The sequence below is a fragment of the Rhamphochromis sp. 'chilingali' genome (genome assembly GCF_963969265.1).
Source record: "Rhamphochromis sp. 'chilingali' genome assembly, chromosome: 5".
NCBI classification, from domain to species: domain Eukaryota; kingdom Metazoa; phylum Chordata; class Actinopteri; order Cichliformes; family Cichlidae; genus Rhamphochromis; species Rhamphochromis sp. 'chilingali'.
The window spans coordinates 3,665,724-3,690,887 of NC_137932.1; the positions used below are offsets into that span (position 1 = coordinate 3,665,724).

Sequence of the window (25,164 nt, forward strand, 5' to 3'; positions counted from 1 at the left end):
TTCACTCACTGTTGTCAGGTCTGTGTTTCCCTTAAAAAACAAAACAAAACAAACAATCGAAAAAAAATTATGATCTTTATGAAACGTACCAGCAAAGTCTAACAGTCTCCATTAGATTGAGTTTCCTGACAAGTGTTCATGAGAAGGAGCATAACAATAGAAATAACAAGTAAACTTTACATAAGAGCAGGTACAATTCCTGGATATCATACATGTTGATCAATGAATAATACAAGTTTTTTTTTTTAATGACAGTTTGTACGCAACATTAAAAATTTTTTTTTTAAAAAAATGAACCTTTGTATTTTGAGGAACAGCAAAAAAACCCAAACAGAAGCAGATGAGGACAGGTTAGGGTGTCAGTGCTGCGTTTAGGTGTAAACAGTTTTTAAAAGATTTGTGAAGCAGATTAAATAAATTCCAACAGATGTGCATAGTATTTGGGAAAATGCTATAAAATCACAGCAATCTAAAAGGTTTTTGAATTTGTTTATTTATGTTATGCTCTAACAGCAAAAGTACTTTTCGTGCTGGGCTGAAGCTGCTGGAGAAATGTGTGTGTGTGTGTGTGTGTGTGAGTTGAGAAGATCCTCTGCAGAGTGTGCGTGCAAATCTTAAATGAAAAGCTTGAAGTCTGATCCTTGGACAGGGCCATGTTTTTCTCAGCTTTTAAAAATTGGGTTATTATATTACCTTCATGCACTCAGTATCATACTGTATGAAAGCAAGAAAAGAAATGCTTTTTTTATTTTAAACAAATGCCAACTGCCTTGTGAAATCAGATTAAACTCCAATATAAATGGCTTGTTTGGCCAAGTGTTATCCATTCTGTGTGTGTGTGTGAGACTCCAGTGGCGTTACATCTCGACTGAGGACCAAAACCACGAGCCCTGCTGGCAGCCCGCCGCAAGTGCTGCTAGAAATAAAACAAGAAATAAGTGCTTTATGAAACAAACATACACAAGTCTCCCATATTTTTTGGTTACCAGTTTGCTGCCAGCAGCTGAATCCAATCACCACTTTGTTGTTTTGTGTTTTTTGGTTGTTGTTTTGCACTTTTTCCCCTTAAACTTTAACACATTTTAAAATCTCGCACGGTAATTTTTAAACCCAGACCTCCCCTCATATCGAGCCCACAGAGAGATTTTAGATTTAGACCCTTATTGTTGACATTAGCCAATAAAGAGGGTAAAAATCAATTCGGTAAACCCAGAGTAAAAATTGGAAAATAAATAAAAGCCGAAAGGATCACCAGAGTCTCTTTTGTTTCTCTGCGATTTCCTTTTTAACCCAAAAGACAGAAAGCAAGAAAAAAAAAATACAAACCTGTGTGTGTGTGTGTGTGTGTCACACACTAAGACAGACTTTTTCAAAGCTATCTTTTACATAGGATATGAAAGCTATAATAGACTTGGCATGTCAGAGCTATAATCTTGACCGTGCTTTCAGCCAGGCTGGGTATGAAAAAAAAAGAAATGCAGATATAGCAAATCTGTGGGATCAACCAAGGATTCTTCCAGTCCTGAGGAGTTCATGTATCACAAAATAAGTGATCCTTAAAGTCTGACCTGCCTCTTTTAAAGTGGGCCATTAGGCACAGTACCCACTGCAATCATCTTTGGGCTGGACGTCAATTCGTGTCTAAATGCACCATTTCTTATTTGGAAGAGAAAATGCATAAGTATCTGTGTGCATGTCAGACTAGACAGAGCAAAGAAATCAAGCAGAATTTCCCCAAACGGATAATTATTTTCCCCCATTGAAACTCTCTTTAATGGTATGTTGCCAAGAGGCACAATACGAGTTATTGCTCAATAAATACCAAAGGTTTAATTCCGAGCCAAATGTGTGTCAACGCCTCGCAAGGATGTGGGGCTCTGGATGTGTAGAGCAGTTAAACTGAAAGTTACACCAGAAAAAAAAAATGTTGCAATACTCTTTGGAAATTACATTTCATATTCAACACGATTTTAAATCTTTGGGTGCTACCAGAAAAACAAAAACAAAACGTACTTTCTTAAATTACCTATCAAAAAAAAAAAAAAAAATCATTTTAACTTAGTCATATAGATGCATCAAAAATATTCAGATTACCTTTCTTTGACTCAAGTTTCAAATACAATACATAATTTATGGCTTTATAAGTTAAAACGAAGAAAACGCCTCAATCTACATCGTTTCACCCACAATATACAAGTTAAATTAATCGGTTTAAAGCAAAATTTACTGTCCACACCACTTAAAGTAACATATGCGTTACTCTTATTACTTGCTACTCAGTGCTTAACTTGCATCTTGATATTGTCGTAGTACAAAAAAAAAAAACAACACAAAAAAACATGCTCTGCAAAAAAAGCCTTAAAGAAATACAAACACTGTACAAAAGAGGCAGTCTTTAACAAATATCGTCGAAGCATCCCTTTAGCTTTGTGGAATAGAATAAAACTGAAATAATGTCTCATCCACTTGGGCCTAGTAAACCAAAACTGTCTTTTTCATTATTGCTTTGAAACTGACTCCCTTTGTAGCGCCACGGTCTAAACACATTCCAGGAGGACAAGTCCACACACGTTTGGTCTCTCTTGCTCTCTCCCTCTTTTTTAATCTCAACCTTAATTTCCAAAGGTAGAGACAGCTGATGTAAGCTCAAAAATCCCCTTTTTATTTAAAAAAAGAAAGAAAGAAAAGGTTTTGTGCTTTCAAACCATGACATCAGTTGACTTCTTATCTCTCTGCCTTCTTCAATATGGCCTCCAGACTGCTTCATCCATGCGGCCTCCGGGGTTGAGTACAGTTGGGGAGTTACTGTGGCTTCCGTCGCCGTCCACCCCTCCCTCTGTCTGGCTGGGCAGGTTAGGGTTCACCAGGGATGTGCCCGTGGAGGCGCTAGTGCAAGGCGGGATCATCCGGGACGGCGAGCGGTCCCCGCCGGGAACCATGGAGAACTGGTACGTGTTGGAGGACGTCCCGTAGTACAGATAGGGCGTGCTGCTGGTCTGGAAGGGTCCGCTCTGACTCTGGGTGGAGCCCGGGTACGGAGGGGGAAGGTAGGTGTGGTAGTGGGCGCTGCCCAGCGACATGGCTGAGGTGACGGGCGGGGTGTAGGTGAAGGTTGCCGGGTAGTGCATCCGAGGGCTGGAGAAACGGCTCTCTGTGAGGGAGGAGAGGCTCGGGAACTGGCGCTCGAACTGACCGGGGAATGGGCTCAGGTCAGAGGAACCTGAAAGGTGAAAACACAAAACGCACAAACACGTGAATTTCGTCTGTGTTTTATGACGTCGACAGGAAGGATTTATTACGGAACCTAAATAATCACACATCAGCTTGTCAGTTGTGATTGCGCTGAATGTGGTTTGGACTATTAAACCATTTAGCACTTTGTCTTGTAGAGTAATTGAATTTAACGAATACGTCTCTTGAGAAATTAAACAGCAGTAAACTGAATTGTCTATGAACCAATCTGAAGAAGCTAATAGATTTTGCGGGCACGGCTGCGGAGCAGCCTTCATCTATCAATATTAATAATGATATATCGATGAACTTCAGTCAGATTTTTTTCCAGCTGCTGCTATTCGGTTTCCATGAAGTTACCAAACGCACATCAGCAAAGTCGCGTGCAAGCATGTTTACACCTTTGCATATTTATGTTCCTGTGAGTGTGTTGGTGCATGTTTATGTGCATCTGTGCAACTGTTTATGCATGCAAATATATCTGTGCGTGCATGTGGGGGTGGTGGGGGGAGCTGTATGTGTGTGAATACTGTATGCACATAAAAAAAAGAAGCAGTTGGGATGAATCAGGAGCTGCACATGTGGAAACACTTTGAGCAGAAACAGTTTCCATGAGATCCATAATGAGGCAGGGCTGAGCTCTGATGTGGCTCCTCTCCTCGCCTCCCATCGGCTCCAGCCTGTGTGTGTATGTATCCGTGTGAGTGTGCGTCCGTGCAAGCGCGCGCGGGAGGAGTGTGTGTGTGTGTGTGAGGAGGGGGGGATGAGAAGGAGCTGCTCCATCTCACCCTTCGTTCCTCTTTTCGCTTCATCCCTTTAAAAAATACCCAAAAAACCACTAACTGGCTGCGGCGAGCTTTGCGCTGGGCGAAGAGTTTAAGGAGAATAGGAGGTCCTCCCCTCCCCTCTCTCCCCGTCTCCCTCTCAGCGGTTTAGTCCAGCCATGGCGCTCTTATCATAAATCACCAGGCGTCTTCTGTGTCACCATGTCTGCTGCGAGAGGACAGGGGGTGGTGGGGAAGAGGAGGGGAGGTGGGCGCAGTGTTTATGTGCAGGGAGGGATTGCGAAGCCGGGTTTGTCGCTGCAGCGTCAGATAGCATATGCTGCTAATTAAGGCCTTTAAACTTCCTCTTTCCCCCCCGAGATCCGTTTGATTCTAATAGAAATAGTAGGCGATTGTCTCTCTGTTGCAGAGGGGCAGTGTGATCTCAGACGTGACCGGCGCTGTTCAATAAAACCCCTGCTTTTAACTTCAGGACCTATTTTTGTGCTCAAAGAGGCCCTGTGATGATGGGCCAGATCGAACTTTATCAGCCTAAATAAAACCAGAGTGTAAACGTCTGAATGTTTGGAAGGATGTTACAAAACTCGGGGGCGTTGCTTCCGAATGAGGTGTTTGACTTGACTGATGAACTTTTTTTGCGATCGCTTCTGAGCAAATGTAACATTTTGACACACGAGCCGGACCGCTTAAGGGAGGGCGGAACCCCGATACAGCATCCATATCAGCTTCTGCTCGTGCTCGTCGGTATGTTCTGCGGCTGGATACGGTTACACAGCCGCCTGGCGAGGTGTCAACATGATCTCTGGAGATCTGAGAGCCTTAGTCACATCGCTTAGGAGGCATTAAGCGCTTGAGGTGTGCGACTGGGTAAAAGTGGGGAGGCGAGTTTTTGCCCCCGTGTTGGTGCTCGCGCTTTGAGAACAAAGACCAACGCTCGCTAGATGAAAGCTGAAGTGAGCGACCAAACTAATCAAAGTTGACAGGGCAGCTGGCGGGATTTTAAACCCTTTCTAATGCAGAGTCACATGGCTGCATCGCTTAATCACTCACCCTCGCTCGGGGCACACACACACACACACATGCACACAGAGGAGGGTGTAGTATGTTAGCACAAGGAAACAGAAACAAAAAGTAGTGTAGAAAAAAACTGGTGGCAGTGAGTCAAACAGGTGTACAGGGCAGAAACTCGTCTGGCGGCGTGCAGGGATTTTAAAGGAGCTCTTACATTGGGGGAAAAACGGGGACAAATTGGAACACAGATGCTGCCGTTACTGCAAACAGACTGGCTAATGCAATTACCCAGAATGCCTTGAGAGAGTGGCACATCGCTGTAAAGACACTTTATTTGTCAGTCACGAGCCTGTTATTATCCCTGGGCCTGTTATTACCCATGCTCCTCTGGGATCAAAGGCTCTGAGCTTGGAAAAAAAAGAAAAAAGGAAACAATAGTTGTTTTTTTCCCTCGACTGTTTGAAAAACATCAAGCAAAGCGCTCTCTGGAGAGATGGTTGGACAATATGGCCTCATTCCTCACGTTCGCCTGAGAATGAGCTTGCTTTGCTGAATTATTCTCTCTTAAATAGTAGCTCATAGTTTTTTCTCCCCTCTTTGTATACGTTTCTGCTTTTCACAGTGTGAAAGTGCGTGTGTGCCTGTCTCTCCACCCCTACCCCCTCTTTCTCGCTGTAAGAAAAATGCTGCAAACTTGTTGTAAAATGTTGTAAACTAAATTACTTGTAGCAGATTAAATGACCCTGACAGTACCTGGCAATCGTCTAGGCACGTCACTGATGGCAGGCAGACCTGTGGCTCGGCTGGAGGAGAGGGGGGTGGTGGAGTGGACCGAGGGGGACGCCATGGGACTCAGGTAGGACGGATACGTCTGTTCGTACGACCAGGGAGGAGAGGACTGGGACTGACGAGGGTCTGAAGGGGAGAAACGGAGGGAGAGAGGACAGAAATGGAAGTGGGAAAGAGGGGGGGAAGATTACAGAAAGACGTATAAAGAAAACACAAGACAGGAAAAGAAAGGAAGAACGAAAGAATTACCACTGGCCCACAAGCTTGTTCAAATATTCAGATTTCTTTTGGAAGGGGGGGGGCAGGAAGGTTGGCAACAATAACACAACGAGCTGTGGACTTGATCCGTCGCTATGCTTCTCCGCGCCTGTGTTTAGGGTTAAATATCACTCGGGCATGTTATGCAACATTTTTTAATAATAAGACTTCTAATGTTTACCTTTTAGAGAGAAGATCTTCCTGTTTGCCTTGTAAAACTGTGTGCTCGCAGCTGAGGCACAGAGAGCCTCGCTGGCACTCAGCCACGGTGTAAACACACCGGCAGACAACCACAACACTTTATCATTGTGTCTGTGCGGCAACAAGGACTCAGAATGGAAGCTGATTGAGACAGAAAGTATATGTGTGCGCGTGTTTATGTGTGCATGACAAAACTAAACTATTTGATTGTTCACTTTCAAGTGATTTCTTTCACTGTTTTTGTCAGATCACAGAAGGTGAGGAGGCATGCCAAAAAACCCAAAGAAACCAAACAATCTTATCAATCAAGCAGCACCTGTTTGGCAGTTAGCTCACGTGGTACTTTCAGTCCAGTGTACAATTGTCACCCCCGCACTGCTTTGCTGCGAAACCGTGCCCTCAACGATCCATCGAGTCGCAACACAAAACCGTGACAGAGATTAACTAAGAGCTAAATGACGACGTGTGACGTGCCTCCAGAGATTTGGGTGATCGGGTAGCAGCCATCCCAAACCGTGAGAGATTTTGTTACCTTCTAAGATTGATAGAGTGATGGAGTAGAGAAAGACAGATGATCTCAGAGGCACCGTGCTTGGTGTTTTGTGGCTCAGGATGTGTCTGAGGCTCCAATTGGGGTTTAATATTTCACCTTACATACAGTAAACGGTGCTCGGTTTGTGACTCAGCCCACCTGTCCAGAAAAAGCATGGCACGTGTTGGACACGCGCCTATTCCATGCGTCAACTTGGTTATACTTTCTTGGAAGGGAAGCGATGTGAAAAACGTCAAATTTTAAAAATAAAAATGCCCGCTAACTCCTTTAAAACCTTCCTTTCCTTGTGTGCATCCACAGTTCAAAGCATGTATGTCTGTGTGAGGATTTCTTCCCACGTGAAAATAAGAAGACTCGTTTTTAAAATACAATATGGAATTTTGGCAACTCAATTTTGCAGGATGACAGCAGAGTATGATCATATCATGTTCAGCACAAGGAGGCTTTTGGTATCCTAGATGACACATACACACACAAAGCTTGGGCAACAGCAAAATATTTGTATTTGAAACTTATAACAAGGAACTATAAAATCGCAGAGGTTTAAGATCAGATACGGAACAGCATGCTAAGAGATTCTGTGCATGCACACTTCCTGGACACTTCCAGCACCTGGATTCTCCATCAACACCAGGAGGTTTGTATAAGCTGTCCTTGGCGGCTCACCTGTTATCTGCGTCTGTCCCTGTGGGTTGAAGGAGTTGGCCGCCGTGTTGAGAGCTGGCCGGGGAGCTTGTGTCGGAACCGCGACCCTCACCCTCATCCTCTCTAGCTCGCTGAGGCGGTCGGAGAACAGACCAGTTTTGGGAGGATCCTCGAGCTTCTGACGATGCCCTGCAGACACAGAAAAACAAAACAAAGCACTGTTATATTGACGGGACGCAGGCAGTAGCGAAACACCCATTTAAACACTGACTGTAAGTGCTCCGATGTTGCCAGCAAAGAATATTTTTATCACTGTGAAAGAAAAGTTCTGGGCAACGTTCAACTCTTAGGTTGTTTGCTGCTCCTGAACCTTAGAGGCTCACTTCCCGATAAACACAGTTTGTACCCCAAACGAGGAGGAGGTGCAGGCGCATCTGGGAATGGTGTCCCAGACCCTGATAAGTAACAAAGTCATGGGAATAAAAAGAGATGTTCTGATGTATGTTAATTTTTAACCTGAGGCTTCTTCCACTAGTAAACACAAGCTCTCACGCCATTGCCCCATTATCCCCACAGGAGTCATAACCTATGCCAAATATATTATGCATTTTCTCTTCCTGCATTCCTTTACCAATAATTTTACACCCTTTATATCCCCGATTCTATTCCACTCTCTCAGCCTGGTAACTCTACACTCCTCCAACATACAAACACATATCCACGCAAGATGATGTCTGAGCCTGTCTTAGCAGTCCGTTTGGCCTTGTAGTGGGAACCAGTGCAAAACCTGCCCAGGGCCCACAGGTGTAGATTATAGTTTAGTAAAGGTGGGGTAGAAAGAGAGGCCTGGACGCACGCACGCACGCACACACACACACACAGAGTTCTCTTTAACACCGACACAGTCCTGTGTCAGTGTGTCTGTCTGGTCTTGCACTAGTTCTCCTGTAAAGGCGGTAAAGTAAATATCAAACAGAGTAGAAACTCCTGCTGTGCTTGGCAGGGCTCCAGCTGGCTCAGGCAGAAACAGCGCGCTACTTCAGAATCCTGCCTAACCTGACTGCTGCCTGAGCTGGGAACAAAGGCCTGCCAATACTCTTATAACACCGGGTGGGTGCACAGGAGAGGGCGAACAAAAAAGAGCTTTAAAAAGAATCATCACTAAGGCATCATTAGAGAGATCAAAGAAAAATTCCAGCCTAACTATGTGTACCGATGACATCCCAGCTGAGGGGCTCCGCTGCATGTCGTATCCATCTTTCCTGTTTGTGCTGATTATCTAAGTTTGTCGTTTTGTATTTATTCAACTAAGACAGAAATTCTTTTAGAAACCGCCCATAACAGTCGAACATTTTTCCACTACTGCAACAAAGCATTATTTCAGCCTCAGTTATGCTGCTACAAACCATGTGACTCTCTCACAACAAATTAATTTACTCTGGAACAACTGCTTGGAACTTTAATACCAAACAGTGGTGCAATGAAATTGAGACTCGAGAATGGCGGCAGAGAAAAAAAGAAGCCAGCCAGTGACAGTCAGACAGACCATGATTTTTATTACAATGACGTTACCGGACTGGCATCATCCAGCTCAAAATAAATAGACAATCTCATCATCGGTCTCCTCTAGCTGCTCTGGAAAGGAGAATAATAGCGGCTACTAAAGACCTCAGCTTATTGAAGACTTTATAATATAATTCAAGCCCATATTTCATTAATAATATTTCCCCATCGTTCCTGCAGATAATTTGTGCCTCTCGCTGGCATTCCTCGTCTCTCTGTGCAAGCTGCGCCCAGTCAATCATAGCGTTTCCATTTTCAACAGACCCAGTTTCTATTCTAAAAAAGCCTCGGGACACAGAGCAGGCTTTGTGCACAGCCTGTTTCCTAGTGATGGGAATAAATAGCAATGGGAGACCATAGGGGGATGATGGGAGACAGAGGGGGACAGGCGCGAGCAGGGAGGCAACGCCGGTGAGGGAGAGACCCTGATGACCAGTAAATTAAGAGCTCTGGGCTGGTTAGGCGACGCAGGTTCTGTGAGGAGTGCTGAATGGTGAAACAGTTAGGGAGACGTTAGGATTTCAACATATTTGTCGACGATCCTAAAATATAGACAGATGTTTAAGAAGATAAAAATTATACTGACACGACATACAACAAGCTAACTTCACTTCTGTTACAGTTTCATTCAGCTTCCATCCTCAGCCACCGTAAATGTCAACAAATCTATGGATGACACTCCGTTTTAAAGGAAGCCTTTGTATTTTTTCCTCCTATAGGAATGCTGCATGTCAACCACCACATTAAGGTCCAATTTACACTCCAACCAGCCAGACCTCAAGTCCATTAGTTTAGCAGGCCTTGACAGTAAATACAGTTTTTCATGAGTTAATTACACCTTTTAGAGGACAACTGTTGCCAAACACAAGATGTCTCAGCTGTTTTATCGGAACCCTAGCAGGGCGGAGGAATGAGCCGGGGGTATTTAAAGGAGCGGGAAAGGCGGATGATTTCACTGCCGTAGGGAAAGTCCCTGAGATTCCCATCATCCCTGTGAAAACAGCGGAGATTTTCGATAGCGCCTGCCACTTCCCTGCCCAGCCAGCGCCCGGAAACATGGACAGATTCAGACCAGATGTGAACAACTCGCACACACACGGAAACACCAGAAACGCAGAAAAAACAAAAGGATGTATGGATACACACTCCTACTGCATGCGCAATCATGCGTGTTTGCACTCAGCCACTACACACTTAGTCACACACACAAACTAAGATTTAGAATGATTAGATAACACCTCTATAGATAGTATCTCAACTCGCACGGTTGCACGCTGATCCTAGGATAGTATTATTTCAGCCGTTCCAGAGAAATAAGTCTGGATCCAGCTCACCCCTGCTGATCTGATAACAGTTAGTAAGAGCAAGTAGGCAAACACAATATAAGTCTTCCATAATTAATGGCAGCATTAGATTGAATCTGAGCCTGAGCACAGAGATCTTTGACTAATGGTTGGCTGTTATGTCCTGGCTGGGAATATCCCTCAAATACCGTATACATTTCTTTTAGCCGGATAGTGGTTTGTGTAGGGATTTTGCATCGTGTGGTGTATCAATGTCCTTTTAAAAAAGCTTCAGGAGCTTCAATAGTTAAAATATTAGAAATGTTTGAAGAATTTTGTGCCTTTTTTATGAATTTTTATAGCAAATGTATGTACACATGAAATTACAGGCAGACAACAAAGCTTATCAAACACAGGACACTGGTGAAACAGCTATGCTAGGCTAAGCTAAGCTAAGCTAGGCTGCGTGCAGTGTTAACGAATTTTGTACGGATTAAAAAACAAGATATAATATAATAATTAGTGCATGCAGGAGGTGGTGACAGTCACAGGTCTTTATGCTTATCTTAGATAATGTCTCCAAGCTAGAGACAGATTTTATTGATGTGCCAGTTCAGTCTCTGCTAATTAGCGCACCCCAGCTCTTCTCATATCTGGCTGGCGTTATGGCCGGGTTGCTATTATGACAGCCCTCGATATGATTCAGCTACTCTTCATCGCATCCTCAGATGTGGGTGGCTCCGTCTGACAGGATGACAGGAGGCCCAATCTAAACAGAACCAGCAGATCTGCTCTGCTGCAATGGTAAACTCACCGACGCAGCAAAGCAGAACAAAGACTACCTACAGTAGCTGCAGTCTAAACAGGGGACCTGGTGTTTTCCCCCCCATAAATTAAAACATTTGACAGCAAAGAATCTTAACTAAATCTAATTCCATGGTGTAATCTGTAAAAAAAAATAAGTGTGGGAGATGTTATTGTTTTCCCCCCCATAAAAACAATCTAGTAACCATTGTGGTCCTATATACTTTAAAGCCTGTTAGAGCAGGCTGGTTATTGAGTTATTGCTTTCACTGTAATGTTTGCAGAATAATTATAAACCTTAGCCAAACAAGTTCAGAGCTTAGACATATTACCACAGCATTAACAAGAATACTGTAACAGATTACTGTTATGAACTTTTGGATTTGAGAGTTAATAAAAATGTGAAAATGACTTGACTAGAGCTTCAGGTTCTAACCTGTGAATGATGCAATCAATGACGGCCAGGTTAGGACCCCTGCTGAATAGTTAGTAGGCCACAACCGCTACACCAAAGCCATCAAATTGTGCGCTTAACATAACTGTCGCAGACAGCAGCTCAAGTACAATTCAACAAGTCAAAAGAAGAAGCTGCAGGACACACCTTTGTAGGGAATTCAGATGTCAGCAATCAGGCAAATATTTGACACGTAGTAGGAGTATTTCAAGGATGTTTCTGCGAGTCACCGGACTCTCTGAATCAAGTTCACTTCTCTTTTGTTTAGATAATTGTAGTTTTCACTCTGGAAACAGTGGTGGTTTCTGGCTTTATGAAAAGTAGAAACTGAACTGACCTGGGTCATCCTTCAACAATCATATCTGGATAAAATTCTTTCCCTAGCAGCGGCAGGGTCATATAGACCAGAGGGGGGAGGATCCTCCCATCCTCCCAGCTTAAATCTGTTGGAAACACTGAGAATAGTTGGAAAATAAGAGTCTACAAGTGAGTCAGGTGTGAGTCTGCAATGAGCTGATATTATTGCGTAATGCACAGCTGTCTGAAAAACTTGCTAGCACCGTTTGAAGTAATTGATAAGCAAAGAGGCATGCAATTTCAATGGACTGGACATTTTGAACTGATCCCAGATTACCATCATTACTCCTGGCTATAGCCTACGCCCGAGGCTGGAATCGACTGTCATTGCCTATCAAGAAGTGTATTTTTAGAACGCTGATCTGTTCATTTAAAGCTCCTCCTCCTCCTCGAACTTATCAAGTTTCAAGTGTCACCACAGAAACATCAGTGGGAAATTCTCCTACCTCAAGCCTGACTAAGTAAAATCTGAGGAAAATGCAGAGCAACAGAAAATCCTGAATAAATGGAATAATTTATATATTTGGTGTCACATCGTGCCCTCTAAGCCCTTCAGTCTGGTTTATGATCACCAGGAGAGCCTGGATGAATGTATCACTGGGGCTGATTCAGACCCCCCACCTCTCCCCCAATACTCATGGAGCCTGGGTTGAATCAGCCCGTCTGTGTTTGTGTGTGTCAGTCATCTCACGGTGGAACAGTAAACTGGATGAATGAATACGCTGGTTCCATATTTCACTTTTTTATTTGGAGCTTTCACAGTGGCCATGTTGTTTTTGTGAGTGGTCAGAAACAATGAATTATTTCACGTTGCAATCTGAAGCTGGCAAAGCGTGGCTTAGTGGGTGACAGCCAAACGCACGTCTACCATGGGGGTCTGGTATAAAGGGAGACGAGGTGGGGAGAAGAGAAAAAGAAGAGAGCAGAGAATAAAAACAGAACTGAAGGGGGGAAAAGAGGGAAACGATGATGAGGTGAAAAAAGAGAGGAGAGAGGAGGTGTAGGAGACGAGGCAGCGAGCAAAGGAGTGAAGGAGAAAGAGGGAAAGGGGGAGCCAGGCTGTCGTGGAGCGCTGCCAGCCGTCTGTGTGGTCCATGCGTTCCAGCCCGGAGGAAGCTAGCCAGGCAAGGGAAGGGCACACACACACACGCGCACACACAAAATTCCCAAAGGCGATACATTTATTGAATGCAAACACACTTTATACACATTTGTACAATACTGTACAAAGTTTAAAGAGCACCAGCGCGCACACACACGCCACCCACCAAACGCACACACACACACACAGAGTTTAGCTCATGTGTGGCTTTCAGACAGGCTCCTTCTGCACCTCTCTGCTCGCATTAACGTCTTTTGATTCAGAACAGGGGAGAACAAATCCATCTGAGATGTTTTTGTCGCATCTCGGGGCCAAACAAACCCAGACTCTGTCTCGTTATCTTTATATCTCCTTATGATTCACTTCTGCCTCCCTTTCTCGCTCTCCATTCTTCTGTTGTCTTCTTTGTCTCTCCCTCCCACTGGATTATTTTGTTCTTTAGACGCCTTGGCACATCTTCAAGGGACTTCATAAGACATTCAAGTGACTGGCCGCCTCTAGAAAAGCCTGAAGTATTTCTTTTCTTTTTTCCCTCTGCCCTTTTCCCCACCTTCCTACTCTGTTCATCGTTCATTTCATTGCCTTTTTTTCCCTCCTGATGTTTGGATGACTTTTATTTGTTCAGCTACCATTGTAAAAGCTGTTTCAAGTGTGGCTGTAGCCGATAGGTGAATCTTCTGAAATCCTCTTTAATTACTTGGATGATGAACAAAAGAACACTGCTTCAGTTACTGCTTAAGGCAGTAACTGAAAGGGTACAATAATCCAGACACGTAGAGGGCTTCATTCCTGAACATAATTCAAGGATATTAAATGGTATCTGTCTGACATCATTTGAATTTAACGGTTTAATGCAAATGGCACTTTAGCACTTACTGTACAAGCCCCTGCAATGGCATTTGTAGGTGTGTAATATATAAATGTTTGGAGGCATTTTTTTGTATCATTATATCCAACAGTAGGCACTACATTTTGCGTATTAACCCAGCTGAGAGTGTGCCAGACAAGAACCAATCACAGAGAAGCTCACAACACAGCAATATTGACACAAGCTGCCCACAGGAATCACAATAAGGTGATAAAGAAAAGAAACCACTAAAAATGAAAGAGCAGCAAATCTGTGTCAGAGTGTGTCTGCGATCGCTTTATTTTCAGTTTTAATAAAGTGTCAGTTCATTTTATTACAAAATAGCAACTCTTTTGTTGGCTGTTATTTTCTCCGTGTTCTTTACTGTAAATTAAGTATCACTCATTCAGTTTAAACTCATTAATTTAATAAGCTCCACAACAAAATCTCACCAAGTAGTAACACTGCAAATTAAGTGACATGTTTTTGTTTCCCTATCAATCATGCACCACTCCTAATGCCAAAGTCCTGAGTCATCTTTTTCCAGCTAAACTGAAACGTATGAGGTTTTAATGAAGATTATCTTGTCCAAGAGAAATAATCAAATTATATATATTAGAGTAAGCAGCTTTTTATTCTGGATATTCCTAATCCAGATTTGTGAAAACAATGATGGAACTTTTGCCGTGAGGACTCCCCAGCTTTGGAATTCCTGGTTAGGAAAGCCAGCGTTGATTTTCCTGTTTTGGGGGTATATATATATATATATATATTTGTAAAAATGTTTTTTAAAATCATTTATTTCATAATATTATTGAAAATATGCACACACTCTTGTCTTCAGTTTTACTCTGCAAAGCACCAAGTAGCTGCAAGTTAAGTTATTATCATCAAGTACATAGAGAAGCATAACTCCATATGGAAGTATTGTGCATCTAAGTGTGTGTGAGAGTGTGTGTGTGTTGCACGAGTTTGGCTTGGCAGACAGGTCTCCTGAACCACTAATATTGTCTGCAGGCTTGTAAGTACCATGGCTTCTTCACCAGACTTGTTAACACCCTGACCAAACCTGAACCAAAACACGACCCCGTCCCCATGCCCAGAACCCCCGAGACCATACGGCTTCAAACCCCATAGTGCAGAGACGGGCCTGACCGCTAACCTCCACTGCTGACACACAACATTCGCGCACACACACCAAGTTATGAGAAATAACCACCGTGTTACGCCACAGCAAGACACAGTATGTGTAATGCCACAATGGTTTTTGTCACCCTCTGTGCTTGTCTGTCATCAATTAACTATAATGAGAATAGTGGGTTTGGACAGAAAGGCTTGTATATTGCGTTAATACGGCTCGGCTATTATCACTCAGGAAGTTTGTCTCAGCTGGCCACAGCCACCGTCAGGAGCAGCTGAAAGGAGACAGAACCACCTATAAAAGCATATTGGTTTAAACAACCACTCCCTGTCTATTAGCTCAAAATGACATTTAATGAGACCTATTAGCTCTGCTCCAAATCAGCACTGTGGCTACACTAGACTAATGACACCAATAACACACATTCTGCAAACCATGTCATGTGGGGGCACACCAGCAGACACAGGCGCTGCGAGAAACGCACGTGAGCAAACGGATACGCACATCTGCATGTGAGAGCACACACGGGCGCATGTATACACACAGTCGATGAGTCGTCTGTGCGGTGGCAAACCACAGGTTAACCAAGAGCTGTCAAGCGATTAAGCACAATACGAGCCACAAAAACCAAGTTAGCCTCCCGCTAATGACACAGTGGCCAGAGGGACCTGACTAACCACTTACCATACACACACACACACACACACACACGCACACACACACACACACACACACACACACACACACACACACACACACACACACACACACACACACACACACACACACGCACACTGTAAACCTCTGAGGAAAATTATACCACAGATCTTTATACTTGGGCCTCGCTGATTTTCGTCACCGACCACGCAATTAATTAACTAAGGCTCGGGTCCACAGTTCAGAGATGTGTGCCTTACTGAGTCACAGGGGTGGTCCTACTGATATTAGACAAGGGAGCGCTGGGAAAATGACATCCCTCAGGAACACTCATATGGCTACCATAAGGAGCATCAAACAAGTTAACACAAAATCTACTTCCTGAATGAGACACCCACAACCAGGCAAGCAATTATACGGTTAGAAAAAAAGTTAACAGAAGCATAAAGAATATTTGGACATTTGAACTTTTATGTCAGGAACCGGCTGAAATCTTCTGCTATTGTCAACTTATTTTCCAGGAGGAAAACAAACAAACAAAAAATGCCCCACAGTGTTTTCAAAGAGGAGGGCCACAAAGGGCTAGTGTATGTCAACTTTAAGATAGCCTACTGTTCCATCTCTGAGTGCAACCCTCCCTGGTGGGGCCTGGCTATACCACAGGCCTCCTAATTATCCACTCGTTTAACACAAAATAGAGCCGTAATGGCCAACAAAGCCCCCCCATACCCCCTCCCAGCGTCTCAATGAAGCGTTCACAGATAGAATCACAGTTTTGGAGACAGTCACTGCTCTCAGCTCAGAGTCTCTGCGCTGAAAACCTGGAGGAGGGGGAGGCTCTGTGGAGAGGGCACATGTGTGTTTTGCCACCCTCCGACCTCGACTTAATGACCCCTGAGAGGGAGACGTGTTCTGGCTGTAGTTTCTGGGTAAATTACACCACCACTGTAATTCTGACCACTTAGCAGCAAAGGAAAGAAGTTCAGGGGTTATGCATGATGACATAGTCTTTATTGCTTAAATTACTGTCCTGAGACTGAAGTTGGAACATGCAAACTCTAGCTTTATGTTTTTTTTACTCAGGCTAAATAGAAGAAAAAACAATGCCTGTGAGAGTGAAGTCTTGTGCCAGTGTACCCTCACCTGATCAGGTCTCTAGCTTAAAGACTCGCTTCTCGTGTGTTCAGGCTTCTGGACACAAATCTAAGACGGCAGCTCTGCTGAGGCCGCACCGAGCTTTTCTAAACAAATTCACTTCCGACTCCCATCTGCTCGCCACCAAATAACAGGACTTGTTTGAAAGTCATCCGGGGGGGTGGGACAGCAGATGCACAGGAAATGCTTTTGATCAAACAAGATGGCTCGAGAGCGAGAACGGATGGTGGGGAAAAGTGGGCGTGAGCGTGAGTACATGTGCGTTTGAGGACAAGCATATGCCTTTGTTTCAGGGCGCATGTTGATGAGCGCTGAATGTCGAGTGTGTGAGGCATTTTTTGGCACCACAGGCAGGTTTCCTACAACGAGAGACTGATGGTGGTACTAATCCTAGTGTCTCCTGGCTCCTCTGTGTCTCTGTGTGTCCTGGTGCCATATGTGACAGGACAGGCGGGGTGAGTTGTTTGCGATGTGATATTGTTCATTGAGACGCCATGAGATGAGAATATGCTTTTTTTTTTATGAATAGGGAGGAGGGTTGTGGAAACAGCTGCATGCCAGACCAGTTGGCACTGTTGGCTATAGTAAAGTTTTTTTTTCCCTCCTCAGTTGTTTTTATATGGCCCATTAAAATGAGCTGATGCTAGCACTCTGCTACCCCGCGTACCCTCTGAGGAATACGTTGCCTCACATTTTATTTCTCTTCTGTCTCTCAAAGTGTCACATGGGAGGCTAGACTGCTTTGTGAGAAGTCTTTAAGTGATTGCTAATTAACACAATTTAGAACCTTTTCCTGTAAACCTTTTCTTTTTTGTTAATTTCCTCGTTTTATTAGTGTCATCATTTAAGCCGGACGTTCGACTCTGTTTGCTGGCTGGACACATAGCTCAGTTAAAGGGCACTCCACTGAGTTTGCATATCAAGAATAGGTGAAGAACTATGTAAAAGTTGAGAAGTATTTTCCACAGTTAGCTCCCTGATATTATCATCATCACATATATGAGCTAGAATCTGATCCCACATAACACGATGGGATTCTACTTATTCTAATGAAAAAGTAGAATCCCATATTTGAAAGCTTGCAAATTGGCAAATTGAAAGAAGACTTAGGATGCTTCCTTGTGTGTGTGCACTTATTTTCATACTGTACTGCTTGTGCGTGCATTGGTACTCACTCCTGGGCTCACGAGGTCCGTCCACGGTGACCTTTATGGCTCGGTGGTAAGTGGCCACTTGTGGCGGGTTGGTGAATACTGTGATTGTCAGAGTGAAGCTCTTGCCTGTAGTGACATCAAGCAACATCAAATGACAATTGAGACAATGGCTAGTATTCATCTCTACAACATCCCCAAGTCACAAGTGTGGTTGTGATCACATAATAGCCAATACAAACTGGGGAAGAAACGACTTCGAGAGGATTAACAACAGACAACATTGGCTGTTTGAGAGGGTCTATTTAGGTCCTTTGGCAGAGTCTAAATGGAAGACTGACTGCAGGAGCCAGTATCGTGTTATCCAGAATTTCTAATGCTTTGTGAGTGGGCGAGAGGCATTTTAATAGTCACTTCCTTTCTCGATAATCCCCAGCAGTTGCTGCCTTGGGGTTGAGTGTTTGTCTGTGCAAGTGTATGCGTCCCTATGTGCATGGATGAGGAATGCTATGAATCAGAGTCCAACAGCCAAGTCAGCAGGAACAGTAATATCTGAGGTATGCAGATGCAATGAGTAACCATGGCTACACGTTGGAAACAGGAAGCGGGGGTAGCAACTCATCCGAGCCCCTGTCTATTCATCCATACACCTGTGTGTGCCATCCCCTCTTCCATTCTGAGCCCCAGCTAAGTGTAAACATGCTTTTCAAAGATCAGATAGCAGTCAGACAGAGGAGATGCAACAGGCGTCCCTCATACCCGTTTCAAGGTGCATGTGGGTGTTCCCGACCAAGAACCCCAGAGGGTTACTTCAACGATATCAGGTGTGGTATTTGGAAAGATTAACTCTATGATTGCAATCAATTAATGACTTAAGTGGTTGTGAACAGTTTCAACATAAAAATTGACCACAATTCATGGATAAACTGTAGAAAATAGCAACTAAAAGGAATTTCTAAATAACTGGAACACATAAACTAATGCTAGCTAGGGTTAAGAGTTGAAATTATTAGCTGACAGTAAGGATAAACAAATGATATCACTAGCTCAACACAGTGGATACTAAGGATGCACCGGTACATCACCAAAATACTGGTACGGACCTTTGACTTTGTTGATATATTGTTACATATAAATAAAGTGACACATACTGATGATCTATGATACAGTGGGGCATCTTGTGCATTGTGTTCCTGCTTCACTGCTGTTAAAGCTGCTGTCATCTCTTAATTGTGATCCTGTTCGTGCTTCCTGTCAAGGTAAGGTTGTACGCTATGACGCTATTAATTTTAATGATGTTATCAGCGATATCTGAGACCTCTGAACTAGCCGTCCTGTGCATCTGTGCTATCATCATACAGAGGCACCACGTCAGCCCTGTAACCATCAATCCTTGTGCATCTTTGTTCTCTCTCTCTTATTCTCCCGTGCATGACTTTCAGCTATCTAACATCCTATCAGTTCACTTCGCTTGTACTTATCTGTCATTGCAGGGTATTCATTTCAGACACCTCGTAGTCTGATCTCCCCTGGCTCCTATGTCACTTCCTGTTACTAGATTCTTTGTTACAGCAAAGGGACGCACGCAAGGTCTCTGTGGCAACAGGTCAAACCCAAATGCCTCGTTGTCTCCTCTTAAAACTCTGTCACTCCTCGGCCCTCCTGACTGCTCTGCTTCCTCCCCTTTTTGACAGCTACAACAGAGAAGGAAACCGGGAGGAAAAGTTGCTGGTGGAGCTGCTGACAGCACTTATCACCATCAACTTACGACAGGCGACTTTTTTTCTGTGAGATTTGTACAAAAAATAAAATAGTTACAGAAAGCACGGCGAGTGCAAGAGCACATCAGGAGACCCAAACGTACATGATTTACCGACATGACAGTAAATGATGCAAATAGTCACTTTCGTGATGCCAAACATTTGAAGAATGCCATTGGACTTAATAGGCGCGCTTCTCTGCCTGACAGCGTGAAGATATGCGCAGAGAGTGATCAGCCGTAGAGCTGCAGCACCACCCAACATGTTTATGAGCCTGAACTGAGCTGGGTCATATCAGGTGAAAAGGAAGAAAAAAAAAAAAGCCTGTGAGTTTGATAAGTATTTCTTGTTATCAGATTCTCGCTTTTTAATGTGGCTGACACTGGAGAGCTGCGCATTTCTATCTTTGCACAGTTTGTTTCTCAATCTAAAAATCACAAGTACGAAAAAGCAACTCGTCTGGATTAAAGGATAGAAAAACATATCGAGAAGTATCGTTTCAAGGGAAAGAAAGGGGGGAGCAACACGCTTCACCACTCGGGCTCTGCGAGATGGGTGGTGGGATTTGAGTCTGGAGTCAGAGAGATCATTATGTGGTTGCCACGTAGTGAATGTGGCCACTAATCCACACCACTGAACCTAATAGCTACTACTGTGTTGTAGTGAAAGGAGCACAGAGAAAGTTCCAGGCCTCACCTCTGCCGCTGCGGCCCACAAAACGGAGGTCATTGAAACGTGCTACTTGGTTCTTCATCACACCTGAGGCGTTCCGCAGCTCGGCGGAGTAGTTCTCATCGTTGCCCGCCATTACGGTGACAACGGTCCCATCAGGTATATCTCCCAGGGCTACCACCTGTTAGAAGCACAAAAGTTCTCCTTTCAAATTTTCAATCTGACGTAAGCTACATTATATTCCACTGCTCCTGTGGGGGGAAAGATTTTACTTTAAATATCAGAAGCTGTGGGAAAACAAAAACATTATCGTCTTCTCAGTTTTGACTATTCAAAGCTTGTCTAGACTCATCATTTTACATCCTGCCATCCTCCTACAAATTAGGTTGATAAATGGATTTAATTTTAATGCCTCGAAGCAGCCTGATATCATGATGAATGTCCTTAGTTGAATCATGTAAAATGCAGTCTTTCAAAACAAAAGCGCCAAGGCCTCGTGTTATCATTTAGATTCTTGGATGCAGATGAAAGAGGATAAGTAAGGCCACAGAAGTGGAATAATTACAGAGCTGTAGTTATAAGAACGGTTAAATAACACTTATATTTAAAAAGTGTCACATTTGATTTGGCTGTAGCTACAAATTTCCACTTGAGAGTGTCTTTGATCTGCCGTTTAAATAATACCTGTCAAGTAATTAACAGAGGCTTTTCTTTGCAATATCATGCAAGCCAAAAACAAAGAGAAAAAAAGGAACAAAAATAGGCCAAATACACAAAAGCATTATTCTTTGGAGCATTAGAAATATATTTTTCTGATTCGGAGTATTAAAAGCTTGAGGAAAATGAAAATGTACAGACTAACTAAATGTAGACAACATGCTGTAATGTTTATTAAATAATTTTCACATTTGATGCAAATTGTCAAAAAAGAGAAATATCCAATACAATGAAGTCTTTGTTGCTTATTTCACTGGATGGGAAGTTGCTTTAAAAGGCTTGTATATTGTATTAAACTAATTCACAACATTTTCTGATTCTCGGAAATAAATATTATAATGATTTATTTTAAACGCAAGATGAAAACAATATGCACATGTGGCTCCTTTCTTCCAGACGCTGACTCATTTTCCTACAATTAAAACCGTCAGACTAATGCCCTTAAACTTCAATAATATTATTTTTTTATGCATTTCCTGACTATAATTTATTTTTAATGTCACAGTAATAACTTCCGGATTCTGCATGTTTACATTAATAGCCATTAAGGCTTGGAAACTCAAAGAAAAAGCTTAAGAGATAAAGAGGTAAATAATCGAGTGAGAGAAGGTTTTTAAAAATCTGAACTTCTCCTCATCTAACGTTGTTAAAATGTCTTCAGAGAAAGATGACGCGTTTATTGTTGTTCAAAATCAGCTTTGGGCTTCAATTAGTAGTTTTTTTTTTTCTTGCAGTGAGCCATGATAGCCATCAAAAGTCGCTTTATTCGTTCAGCAGCGCAGCGCTGAGTCGGGACTCACCTTAAAAGCGACGGGTAGAGTCTTGTTGCACCGCCAGTGGGAGGGCAGGACCGAGCAGAGAAAGTTGGGGCTGTCGGTCCTCACTAGCTCGGCCGGGTGGTCCGCGATGATCTCGGCCATACTGCGGTTTTCGTGGGGGCGCAGTCTTGGCACCGCCGCCGCTGCGTCCGGCTGCCCGGCTGGAGAGCTCACATCGTTCATCTTTCCTGGGACCGGCTGGAGGCTACTGGACGGCGGACTGAACCTCCGACTGGCGCTGGGATCTACGGGAATTCGCATCACAACAGCGTGGATTATCAGAAAAGGCACCAAAGGCTCTCCGGCTGCTCTCTTTCTTTCTCTCTCTCACACAGGGAGAAACTCAGGAGCGTGCGCCGCTGCTCGCTGAACCTCAGCGCGCCTGCCAATGGAAAATGGGACTCGAGTGAGCGCACACCGCGTTTCAAAACCCTCTCCACTACAAACTTTAGTGGTCGCCTTCAAACGACATAAAATAGACTTCTCCAGCAAGAAAAACAACCCTTAAAAAAGTTGATGATGCTTTAAATGACAAGTTCTTTTTTTTCTTTCTTTCTTTTTCAAACTCCTCGGTGGAAGAGTCCATGTGCCATAACGCTGGCGTAGTTGCTCATGTGCGGATATAAATAACATCAAATAAATGTCCGAGCTCGTAATAGGCTATACAATTACAAAAAAAGCACGTCTAAAATGGAACAGCAGACCCAGATGCTCAAAAAACGAAAAGTTTTTTGTCTGTCTCCCTTTAGTGAAAAGTCAAAGCGCAGCTCCAGGTGCGTCATTGAAGTCTTTGTGCCAAACTGAAAGGCTTTCTGAAAGTCCGCAGGCTATGTACACACAAAAAAACCTTTCAAAGTCAAAGGGATAAGCTTTAACAATACTTTACAGGGTTATTTACAATCCCGCGACGCCTGCAAATTCAACATATTTTTCTGTTAAGTCTTCCGGCCGTGCCGCTGATTTTGTGTAGGGTTTAAAAAAAAGGTTTAAAGACGTTTGAAGAGAAAAAAAAACTATCGCCGGTGAGATGAAGGAGGCGGAAAAACGAATCCCGGTTTTGTAGCCGTAAATGCGGTTAGTGTTTGGAGGCCGGGGTTTCCCGTGCTCAGGCTTTTTGTGGTTTATATAGCTCGAGCGCCCAGCAATTATTGCGCTGATGCGACTCCAACACGTGGTGTCTGGAGTCAGATGCATTCCCTCCGCCATAATCTATCACGCCTATATAGACTGCCGGACAGATCTCCCTGTAAATGGCCATAACTTCATGAAAGACACGTGGAGCTGCGTTTCACGCCTGTCTCTTACCTACATTTCAAAGTTTGCTCACAGCCTATACCGTACGTACCGACATGTTACCGCTCCCCTGGACCATCAGCGCGCTCCTAACAGCGGAGGTGCTCATTTTCAGTCAGCAACGCGCACATCAGTCCATCAGACCGTGTAGTGTTACCGCCGTGTCCTGACCGTAAACGGCTCACAGACGCGTTCAGAGAGAGCCGAGCCGCGGCGAGAAGCGAGTTACACTCCATAAGGTATAGGAGTGAGTGAGTCACCGGAGAGCGGTGAGTCAGGTAGAGGCGCAGGGGTAGAGTTTCACTCGGTCACAGGGGAGAGCTGTTGTGCAGGTGTACAGGTATTCTACTTTACAGGGGCTTTAATTTATGTTTATCCATCCACGTGGCCGCCCTGTGAACCGACTGCGCGTTTGGGAAAGGCATTTATGGAAAATCCAACTTCAACAGTTTCTGTGCCTCATACAACTTGTTAAATCTATTACACGGTCGTTTTATTACACATAGACCGAAAATAAACGATCTATCTATATAAGCAGCACCAAAATGAGACTCCTTGCGTAATTACGCACAACTTAAAATGTATTTGCATATTTCAAAACGAGATCACATACCGAGTAGTCCATTTGACGCAGCTTTTATTTCCTACTTTGACACACTTATTGTACTTTACTACAACACTACATTATTTAACCCGTTTTCTTATTTAATTGCAGAATGTGTGAGACACAAAAACGCCGAACGGCTGTAAATTTAGCCAACAGTGTATCAAATTGTAAAAACCAGCTCAATGTCAGCCAACAGCAAAACACTGCTTACACATGTATGCATCCTTAAAGATAACCCGGTAATTTACAACAGAGGAACTCTCACAGGAGCCACTTTTCAGCTTTAGAAATGCTGAAACCTTCAGTTGATTTTTCGGCACTTGCGGTTTTTATTTCCGCAGCTGCTGTTTTTTGAAACTCAGAAAATGAATGAAAATAATTCTCAAGAATATTTAACACAACAAAAATAGTAGATCTGCAACTCATGACATAAAAATCATGCATTTTTTAAAAGCCTTATTTTTTTTAAAAAACAAAACAAAAAGTGCTACATACATCCTTACATCATAACAAAACAGAACAAATAAATTAAAATAAATAAAAATCACACTTTAACTTTTATGGCTGACATACTCTTTATGCCTGCTGCACTGAAAACAGTGAGAGGGCCTACTTAGCTTGTCCCTCTTGTGTCTACTGTAGAGGGCATCATTTACCCTCTGTGAGCCTCTATATCTCAGCCGGCACTCATCACCCACCCCACCCTCAGCCCTGATTACCCATCGGTCTCCCAATGAGACTTTTCTGGATGCCACATCACACATCAGCATGTGTACTGCCACTCTGTGTTCCATTTCCATTGCTCCCAAACAGGCTTTTATTGCAGTGAGTCTTTAAGACAAAGAGCTTTGATACTCCAGGCCTGTTTCAAAATAAATGGGACAAGTGGGAGGCACAGCTGTTGGGTTATTTGGATCCAGTCAGAGCCTTTGTAGCTTGTTTTTATGTTGTAAAGTTAGATGCAGTTTTATATACTTTGCTAAAGATTGCAGTGTTGTAAGAGAAATAATGTAATTCACCGTACACTACAGCCCGAGCGCTTGAAATAAGTCAAGTTCTTAAGTTTCACAAGCAAGTATGTGTGCACATATACATGTCTATTAAGTTGTGTGTGAGTGTGAGGATGTGGGAGGAATATATATATATAATGTCTGAAAGCACTGACACGCATCTGGCACCTCGTCATGTGGACGGAGGAGGGGGGGGGGCGAGTGATTGAGTTACGCTTCCCTTCTGTGTGCCCCAAACACCAGAAATATGGTTCACATTGTCCAACATTCTCAAAGATCATGTAACAATTCATGGATGGA

At 43.5% G+C, this 25,164-nt stretch overlaps 1 protein-coding gene across 3 annotated transcripts in view; it reads right to left on the reverse strand.

Moving 5' to 3' along the window:
* Positions 1 to 25,164, reverse strand: part of runx2b (RUNX family transcription factor 2b) — a 40,805-nt gene continuing 15,641 nt past the window's right edge. Inside the window, exons 1-7 of one of the 3 annotated variants that reach the window (XM_080882990.1) lie at positions 23,300 to 23,425; positions 21,937 to 22,199; positions 20,444 to 20,600; positions 18,012 to 18,116; positions 7,495 to 7,662; positions 5,781 to 5,942; positions 1 to 3,220 (exon numbers count right to left, since the gene is read on the reverse strand). In XM_080882990.1, the coding sequence (XP_080739116.1) occupies positions 2,742 to 3,220; positions 5,781 to 5,942; positions 7,495 to 7,662; positions 18,012 to 18,116; positions 20,444 to 20,600; positions 21,937 to 22,137 (1,272 nt within the window). In that variant the 5' untranslated portion in view covers positions 22,138 to 22,199; positions 23,300 to 23,425 and the 3' untranslated portion in view covers positions 1 to 2,741. Of the gene's footprint in view, positions 3,221 to 5,780; positions 5,943 to 7,494; positions 7,663 to 18,011; positions 18,117 to 20,443; positions 20,601 to 21,936; positions 22,200 to 23,299; positions 23,426 to 25,164 lie in introns of those variants that run through there. The other 2 variants (XM_080882989.1, XM_080882991.1) reach the window with 2 other exon arrangements.